We start from the raw sequence: 9,719 nt of genomic DNA on the forward strand, positions 1-9,719 counted from the left end.
TAATAATTGTATGATTTTAGTACTTTTTGTTGATTAATATAATAATTTAACTAAAATATATATTTTATTAAATATTAATGTAATTGATTAATTGTATTTTTAATATATTCGATTTAATCAAATAATTAAGAAACGATGAAAAAAAAAGAGTTCTTTATTAAACGATTAAGAAACAATGTTAAAAAAAATACCTCAATCTTTTATTAAAAAAGCATGAAACGATATAACTACACGTCTACAAGTTTATTCAATTAAAAAAAAACGATGAAACGATTAAGAAACGATATTAATCTAATATAATAATAAGAAAAAAATACAAAATACAAGTTTATTTAATATGATATGCAACTATGAATCGACGAGGTGCTTGTTTCGTCATTTTAATCAAGCTCGTGCTCATGATCGACAAAGTCTTGTTGTCGATTTTCGGCATCCATCCAATCCTTATAGCACACTAACATTTTAAGTGTATCGGATCTTAGACGAGATCGTTTTTCATCCAATACCCTTTTTGCTCCACTAAAGCAACTTTCGGATGCAACGGAAGACACTTGAATGCTTAAGAAGTCCCTTGCTATTGCCGACATCACCGGAAGCGACCTCCTTTGATTTCGCCACCATTGCAAAAGGTCAAGGTTGTTGGACTCTTCTTCGGTCATACCTCGCATATAATCGTAGGTAGTGTACATTTGATACTCGGCCAAGTTGGATGTTGGAGTAGATTGTTGTCGACTCGGCCTTACTCGACTCATCAAACCTTTAAGAGCGGTCAAGCTCGCTACTTGAATAGCACCACCACTAGTACCTGCACTAGAAGTAGTATGAGAAGAAACACGAGTGAAGTTGTTAATAACAGACTCGTAATGGTTATATACAGTAAAAAATTGCGAACTAATTCTTTCTCTATATTGAGCTTCGTCAAAAGGTAAACATAATAGACACCTATAAACACCAACTAATTGTATAGTTTCCTCTAATTTCCACCTAGGATCTAAAATCATACAAAAAACGTAAACAATGGGAATATATGACCAATACTTGAGCCACTTTTGCTCCATTTTTGGAAGAAACCCGCTAAACATAGCATTTTGACGATAATTGTTAAAAAGTTGCGCAATAGGAATAACATTACCAACGAAATTAGGAGCGGTAGGTTTATAAACATGTGAAAAAGAGAGAGTTGCAAAGTTAAAAGCACCTAATAAATCAATATACAATGAAATTTTCGTCCAATCCTCCTCTAATAACAAGTTATCGGGAAAGGATCGGTTCCAAAAAGTAGTAAGAGGTTCTTTATAGGGAATCATAGCACTCAACATAATGTACATAGAATTCCACCTAGTGTTATTTTCGTCGGGAAATTTAATGCATTTATATCCTTCGGCCTCGCAAAAATCTTTCCATTGTTTAAATCTCCACTTTGCCGAGTTAAAATGCATAACAATATTTTTAAATTTCGCATGATAAGTTTTAATGCCTTCAAGACCATCTTTAACACATAAGTTTAAAACATGACATGCACATCTAACATGCAACAAATCACCATCTAAAATAACATCATTTAAACTAGCTTTTAACTTGTTAGCAACAGAATTCATGGTAGATGCATTATCAAAAGTACAAGTTAAAATTTTAGATGCAAGTCCGTAATCATTAATACCGTTCATGATAATTGCATGTGTATTTTCGGCATTATGAGGGTATTCTAATTTAGCAAAGTCAATGATTCGTTTTTGCATAGTCCAAGTGTCATCCAACCAATGAGCGGTAATTCATATATACGAATACTCGACGCCCGAATACCACCCATCGGCAGTTATACTAAATTTACATTTAGTCTTTTCAAACTCATAAATAAGGTTTTGTCGTGCCGTCAAAAATAATACCATGCCTTTATTTCTAACGGCCCGTCTACTTGTTTCTTTGTGTATGGGGTTGATTTGTTTTAACATATTCGTTAAAAGCACGATGTTCAACTAGTGTAAACGGTTTTTCCGTTTGAATAATCATTCTAGCCAATTGGGTGGAACATTCATCATAATTATAATTGGACGATTGGTTATCGGGGTGAGTCACGAATTGGTCCATTGTAGGTTGGTCACTTTGGATTCGTTTAGTACAACTTTTTCAATGTCGATTTAGATGACCGGTACCACCCGTAGTAGCACAACTAAATATGCGATCACAATATCTACATTTGCAAACCGGTCTAGTTTTACACTTAAAAAAATGACTCCATGCTTCACTAGAATGACCCTTTTTATGCATTTCGTCCATTTCTTGTTCGGTACACCATACATCTACTACGGGTTGTTTGGGTTGTGTTTGGGGTAGTGATGTCTCGGTAGATGACCCATGTTCGGACGGTGGTCTTATCCCCCCGTCACAAAAGGTGGTAAAATAGGCATTGTACTAGGTCCTTCAAAAGCTTGATTTTCGAAAATAGTATTTTCAAAATGCATGTTTTCAAGTAGTGACGGATTAAAATTCATATATTGGTTCATGTTTAATGGTGGTTCGGGGTTTGGTGAATCCGACTCACTAATATGACGTGACCTCTTAGACGAGTTTTGTGAGTCCATAATTATAATTAAATTTTTAAAAGACAAACTAATATTTAAATAGAATTAATTAACTAAATTTAACTCAACAAACAAAAATTAAAACAATATAATAAAAAGTAGAGTTAGAAAATGCAAACAAAGCTATCGGAATTCGGAATATCGAAATGAAGAATTGAACCCTTGTTTGAACCGAATACTCGATTCAACAAACCCGATGTTATAAAACCCAATTGAACCCTTGCTTGAACTTCCGATTCAATAAACCCGATTAACTAATTACTTTATATAACTAATTATTTTATACTACTAATTGTTTTATATAAGATTTTTATATATTTATAAGTTATATTGTAAAATTATAAGAAGTATATAAGAATAAAGATAAGTAGAAGAGAATATGAGATGGATTGAATTGTGAAGAAATGAATTGAATTAAGGTTGTATTTATAGAGTTTGTAATTATAAAAAAAAAAAAAAAAAAAAAAAAAGAAAGAAGAAATTTAGCAGTGGCATACTAGCAGAGCAACGGTACAAAAGTACCAAAACAGAAAACAGAGCAAGTGAGCAGCAAGCAACGACAATATTTCCAACGACTCTATTTACAACTGCCACCGTGCCACTCCGTGCCGCCCATCGTGCCTGGTGCGTGCCGTGCCTGGCCGTGCCTGGGCCGTGCCGTGCCTGGGCACGATGAGTTCGAAAATCTGGCGTCGGAGCCCGGTTCAAGCACGAACGTGCTGGGCTCGTGCCGCCTCGATTCTGCCGCCGTGCTCGTGCCGACTACCGTGCCTGGCCGTGCCGCCCACCGTGCCGAGCCCGAACTGCCATCTCTACGTGCCGGTCCGCTTTTTCCACCCGGCAAAGTCGGGCCAGGTTCGTGTCAGACTCGTGCCGCCCGTCGTGCTTCAGGTGTTTTTAATGATTTTTTAATTATTTACCTCTAAAATCGTTGTGTCTGGCCCATCGTGCCTAGGCACGGGGTTTTTGGAATATTGGTGTCGCGGCCCGCCTCTTACCTGGTCGTGCCGGGCTCGGGCTACCTCGTTTTCTTCACCGTGCTAACCGCCTTGGCCCGGTCCGAAATGCCTACTCTACTAGCATGCAATAGATAATTCGACCTGTAAAACACGACATAAACCTCGTACAAAATTAATATTGTTAAAATGAAATTCTTATAAGTAGCTGGATTGAAGTATGCACAAGTCCACAATACGAAATTTGACTGGGTCGGATTTGGATTAAAACCTTCAATATGAATAAGCTATTTTCTTTAGCTAGTTAATACTTGGACTAGGCTGGGTCGGTAATCTACCTAGCATATATATTTGAACACAAAACATACTGCGTATCCTTCATCGTTTTTGGATTATTAGGTTATACTTCGTATAAGTTAGTTAGTTTAATGACTTTAATAGGTTAAAACGCGTTGAGAGTGATTTGCTTACACAGGTTTATTTGTTAAACTAGTCGGTGGATTATGTTACAGGAGAATTAAATGGATGCATGAAGTTAGGAATTTAGGATTGACACAATTGACGACATGTTTATTGATTTGAATAGGGTTGGGGGTTAGGCCCAAGGCACACATACATGGATTATTCACAATTTTGGAATATAATACATAATATATAAATATTAATATTTTAATAATTTTTTGGATTTACTAGTTGAATCGGATTTCGACCCAAAATAACAAGTTATTTCGAATTTGGGTCGAACAAATCGCCTTTTCAAAATTTTGTTGGTCTTGAACCAGGGAAAACGGTGAGATCGGGTCAAAATTTAACAGGTCTAAAACATACCCATACAATACCGGACCAACACAAAACTAAGCCCAAAATCACACAACTCACTAACCAGTAACCATATAAGGACTCGTATTGAGCCAGTCTCTATATAACCCACACCCCCAACACTTCCTTCACAAATCACAACACCTTTAACTCCAAATCGAAAATCCCCAAATTAAGTTACCCTCTCACGCAAGAAAAAGATCGAAACTTGGAAGCTATGGCGATGGCGGAAGTAGAGAAGAAGGTTGTGAAGCAAGGCGAAGGTTTAAGACAGTATTACGTTCAACGTATCCATGAACGTCAGCTTGAGGCTCGTACTAAAACTTTCAATCTTCAGCGTCTTGAAGCTCAGCGTAACGAACTTAATTCCAGAGGTTGATTTCTCTTCTAACCCTAATTCTCTGATTTTTTATTGATTTGTGTTAATTTTGTTGATTAATTAGGTTATTGTTGTTGTTGATGATGAAAGATTAGGATTTTATTTAGGTTTTAGGTTTACCGATTTATTGTGATCGCATCTTGGGGATTTAATTTGATTTTGAAATTGAATTTGTTGGTCTATGAATTTCTGGTACTTTTGTTGTTGATTTAGGTTATTGATGTTCTTTATTAAAGATAGAGTTCAAATTTTTGATTTTTTGCTTCTGTTAGTTCGAATTGAGCATCAGTAGTGCGTACTACTCGTATGTCGATTAGGGTTTTAGATTGATTGGGTTTGATAATTTAATATCTTGTGCTAAATTGTTTAATTGATCACAGGTTTTGATTTTATGAGATGTTTAGTGATTCTAGACCTCACCAGATTGGTAATAACACCGATTCAAACGATCATCCAGTTCGCTCAACATAAAGCATAGATCATAATTATGCATGATGAAAATGATTTATACCTAAAAACCATACTCCTGATATAATCCAAATACGTAGCTCGTTCGAATTGATTCAAGATTTAGCTCGTTCGAATTGATTCAAGATTCGGTAGGTGACTCAGCGAATATTGGTATGAGTATGCATGATGAGAACATTGAATTGTTGGTAGGTGATTGAGCGAATCTGGTAGCCGAGTATAACTATGATGATAAAAATTGATCATTTAAATTGATGGAGATGTAAAATTTGTTACTTGTGAGCTTTAGTTGAAGAAGGAAAATGAGCTTTTCATTTGTGTTCCTTTTGTCTTCCGATGGGTTTGTTGCACGCATAATTCTTGACTGTTTAAGTTTTAGATGGTAGACTATTTATTTATTGTGCACAAATGCTGTCATCCAAGCCAAATATTAGATTTTTTGAAATAATTGAGATAGTAATTGTATTAGACTATGGATTGTTTCAAGTACTCGACTGTTGGTGTCAACTGTCAAGTACTCGACTGTTGGGGATTTTCTCTTGTAGAATGTTTCATTATCAACTGATTTTACCCGAGTTTCTTATAAGCGTTTAAATTGGAACAGTGAGAGCACTCAAGGAGGAGTTACAACTGCTACAAGAACCTGGTTCATATGTTGGTGAAGTCGTTAAAGTAATGGGAAAATCGAAGGTTCTTGTCAAAGTAAGTACAGTTCATTGCTTTGTCATCTCTCCCCTTTCAAAGCTTGGTCAATTTCTAGCATCTAAGTCCTCTGTTTGCACTTGTAGTCTTATGTCCAATGTGCTGCTCAGTACTTGGGATCAGTTGGCTCTGTTGTTTGTTAGGTGATTTAAGTTGTTTTTTTTGTACTTATGAAATGATTTCTTCACAATTGTTTGCTGACAGAACTCGGAAGAAGATTATTTGGATCTGTTTTATTAGGCTAGTGGGTGATGAATTCAGTTTGCATACAGCCTAAAGGTTTCTCGTTTTGACTTAGCGTTAAGGACATGAATGGACAGAAATCTGCATTTATTTGCACATTATCATACTCTTTTATGTACTGGCGGATAAAGCTACTGTGGTGCAAGCTGTAGTTCTGGCCCTTGCTGGCTAGTTGGAATACAGTATAGTTGCTATATGTCTTTGTAAAAAGTGTTCAGAATAACGACTTCCTGGAACTTAAGTGCTACCTATGTTAACTGGCCTTTTCAAAAATTGCTTCTGGCCTTCTGTCTAGACTATAATGTCTATCAGTGATTCTAATCCACAATAAATTCTTTGGTCTATGTGTGAAAGTCTCAGGGAAACTGTGATTCGTAGGCTGTGTGGTCGCTAACTCATGATAAATAAAATTGTCAACTGTTTCACTTTCTCCATGGATGTGGTGGAATAGGAGGAAATAATAAAAGCTTCAGACACTTAAAAACAGTTCAAGCGTAATCGGTTGATTTAATTCTGTTGTTCAATTTGGATGTTAATGTAGTCTATACCCTCTCCATTTTTTATTAGTAGTCTATCTTCTCAAGTATGGGCATTGAGGACTAATTTCTCCGCTTATTGTTGTTAACTAATTTATTTTGTTTTTCTGCTTGTTCACATTTAATGATTTATTATAGGTTCATCCAGAGGGCAAATATGTCGTTGATATTGATAAGAATATTGACATCACTAAACTCACACCATCCACAAGAGTTGCATTACGAAATGACAGCTACGTCCTCCATCTAATTTTGCCGAGTAAAGTAGACCCCTTGGTCAACCTTATGAAAGTCGAGAAAGTTCCCGATTCTACATATGATATGATCGGTGGTCTTGACCAGCAAATCAAAGAGATAAAGGAGGTTTGTCCTATATGTTATTTTCATTCTACAATCGTATATTGTGTTATCTTTGTTGAATTAAGTTAGTAGTTCACTACTCTCATCACCTGTGCTTTTGTTGTGACTTGAGTAGGTCATCGAGCTGCCGATAAAACACCCTGAGTTGTTTGAGAGTCTTGGGATTGCTCAACCTAAGGTATGAATGAGTGCTGTGCTCTCCTGTTGTTCTGTATGATCTAATCTAGTGGAGGAATGGACACACTGAATCGTCATTTTTGTTTATGTTTTTTCAGGGTGTTCTCCTTTATGGTCCTCCAGGAACAGGAAAGACCCTGCTGGCGAGGGCTGTTGCTCACCATACTGATTGTACCTTTATTAGGGTATCTGGTTCTGAACTTGTTCAGAAATACATTGGGGAAGGTTCTCGGATGGTCAGGGAACTTTTTGTTATGGCCAGGTTTGTTTTATCTAATTTGGTTATTAAAACATACCTTTGGGAAGGTCTCTGTAAATTTCGTGAAGCATGTATAGATGCTTAATGTTATTACTCTCACAGAGTCACAGGAATCAAAACTAACTAGATAGATATCAACAATTTTATTGTGTTTGCTTTTCTCTGATGTCAGATTTTCTGTATTCTTTCTGTGCAGGGAACATGCTCCATCAATTATTTTTATGGATGAGATTGACAGCATAGGGTCCGCTAGAATGGAGTCCGGTTCTGGCAATGGTGACAGTGAAGTTCAGCGAACAATGCTTGAACTTCTTAACCAACTTGATGGATTCGAAGCTTCAAATAAGATCAAGGTACAGCTAATTTGTGCAACTTATAAGTGGATTATGGTGGTGTTGAAGACCGCAATACTCTCTGTGCTGTGGTGTTCATAATGAAATTTCTGGGTTATAACTGACAGGTCTTGATGGCCACAAATCGAATTGACATTCTGGATCCAGCTCTTCTTAGGCCCGGAAGAATTGATAGGAAGATCGAATTCCCAAATCCCAACGAAGATGTAAGTTGATTCCCCCTGTGGATAATTTCAAACTTTGAATATTGTCGGATTCCCTTTTATTGATTCTTGAAGGCCTTGCATCAACCTTACTCTTGTGTTAATAGCATACTAAACACCCTTTGCACTCTTCTTTTTGAGGAGAGGTAGGGGGTGAGAGGACCGCAGGAGTTTGTTAGGTGTTTAAACATTTTATGGTACTTGTTACTGAATTAGTTAAATTATTCTGGAAATTGCAGTCGCGTGCTGACATTTTGAAAATCCATTCAAGAAAAATGAACCTAATGCGTGGAATTGATCTTAAAAAGATTGCCGAGAAAATGAATGGTGCCTCTGGTGCAGAGCTGAAGGTATATTTTTTCTTTCTTGTTGCAAGAAGTTGTTGTTTACGAACTCTTAGTTGGCTGCCTCCTTCAAGTTACGTCCTCAGTGGTTTGACGTATCTCCTAATCTAGAGAAGGGATCTTCCGTGATTAAAATTTGATGTGGTTCTGTTACGTGGTAACGAGCAAGGCTGCTAATCTGCTATACGAGCCATGTGGCATTTTTTTTTTCTATTACAGTACTATAGGAGTATTATTTTTTGGTGGCTCCCTCACAAGGGTATAACACAAATGAATGGTTTCATGCAATGATTTGCATCCTCCTTTTCAACTCTCTGTATAGTAAGGCTGCTAATCTGCTATACGAGCCATGTGGCTTCTCGCAGTACTATTTTTATCACCAAGTGCTACAGTTTACTTGGACGGAGTGATCTGAGCAGAGGGAGAATGTAATCTCCCTTATTCCGATAGTATGTTAGGACAAAGGGTTAGTTTCTGAAGTGGTCTACTTGCGGCTTTCTAATTTGTTGTCATGCTGATGTCTGACAGGCGGTGTGCACAGAAGCGGGTATGTTTGCTCTAAGAGAAAGGAGAATCCATGTGACCCAAGAGGACTTTGAGATGGCAGTGGCTAAGGTCATGAAGAAGGATACCGACAAAAACATGTCCCTGCGCAAGCTGTGGAAGTAGGCGCTTGCTGATGGTGTCTAGTGTCGAGAGGGAGACACCCTTATCGTGCTTTCTTGTAATCAACCAAGTGTTTTTCGCATGTTTTCTCACTTGTTCTGAACATAACTTTATCCATCCATGTGAGTCTGGATAGTTGTTGGTACTGTACTAGGCCGGGATGTGTTTTATTCATCCAGATCATTTCTTCGTTGGAAGTTCAACTTGATAGTTTTCAGTGCAGTATTATGTATCGAATGCCTTGCATTTTTTTTTTGGAGCGAGTACCAAATGCCTTGGTTATTCTTTCCTACTATTATCTCGTAATGTTGCAAAATTTGTTCCGAGAGCCCTTCATTTTATTAAGACGTCTGAATTTTAAATCTTTCTTAGCCTACATTTATCTGAACGCTACACTTTTTCATTAAAACAGGTACAACTTAAAATCCAAGAATGTTAATGGTGTGGTCAAAATTCAAAACTCCATCCTGGTCTGGTAAAAAACCCGATACCAATAGGCATTTGATTTTGAGGATGGTAGATGACAGTATGCTGTATGTCTATCTCATGGCCCCTTAGAAACTGCAATATATAGAATTGATGCCCCTTAGAAAACAGCTGACTTTTGAAACCGCCGCTTTCCCCTTCCTGCCTTCCCTATTCTCCCTCCACCTGCTCCGTCGCCGGAAATGG

General features: G+C 37.2%; 2 protein-coding genes across 2 annotated transcripts; one reads left to right on the top strand and one right to left on the bottom strand.

Annotated features, from left to right (window-relative positions):
* Positions 1–380: 380 nt before the first annotated feature.
* LOC141595764 (zinc finger BED domain-containing protein RICESLEEPER 2-like) lies at positions 381–1,319 on the bottom strand. The gene has a single exon (XM_074415730.1). The coding sequence runs from the start codon at positions 1,317–1,319 to the stop codon at positions 381–383; it is 939 nt and encodes a 312-aa protein (XP_074271831.1).
* Positions 1,320–4,470: 3,151 nt separating this feature from the next.
* LOC141597362 (26S proteasome regulatory subunit 8 homolog A) lies at positions 4,471–9,332 on the top strand. Its single transcript, XM_074417793.1, has 9 exons — positions 4,471–4,731; positions 5,809–5,906; positions 6,824–7,048; positions 7,161–7,223; positions 7,321–7,484; positions 7,678–7,834; positions 7,942–8,040; positions 8,277–8,387; positions 8,910–9,332. The coding sequence occupies exons 1-9, from the start codon at positions 4,575–4,577 to the stop codon at positions 9,048–9,050; spliced, it is 1,215 nt and encodes a 404-aa protein (XP_074273894.1). The 5' UTR covers positions 4,471–4,574; the 3' UTR covers positions 9,051–9,332.
* Positions 9,333–9,719: the final 387 nt, after the last annotated feature.

The sequence above is a fragment of the Silene latifolia genome, chromosome 8 (genome assembly GCF_048544455.1).
Source record: "Silene latifolia isolate original U9 population chromosome 8, ASM4854445v1, whole genome shotgun sequence".
NCBI classification, from domain to species: domain Eukaryota; kingdom Viridiplantae; phylum Streptophyta; class Magnoliopsida; order Caryophyllales; family Caryophyllaceae; genus Silene; species Silene latifolia.

Excerpts from the sequence above, each read along its gene's own strand:
- LOC141595764 (XM_074415730.1), bottom strand. The coding sequence starts at position 1,319 with ATGTTGAGTGCTATGATTCCCTATAAAGAACCTCTTACTACTTTTTGG.
- LOC141597362 (XM_074417793.1), top strand. The coding sequence starts at position 4,575 with ATGGCGATGGCGGAAGTAGAGAAGAAGGTTGTGAAGCAAGGCGAAGGT. Across the intron at positions 7,049-7,160 it reads AAATCAAAGAGATAAAGGAG|GTCATCGAGCTGCCGATAAA; the intron begins GTTTGTCCTATA and ends TGACTTGAGTAG. Across the intron at positions 7,224-7,320 it reads TTGGGATTGCTCAACCTAAG|GGTGTTCTCCTTTATGGTCC; the intron begins GTATGAATGAGT and ends ATGTTTTTTCAG.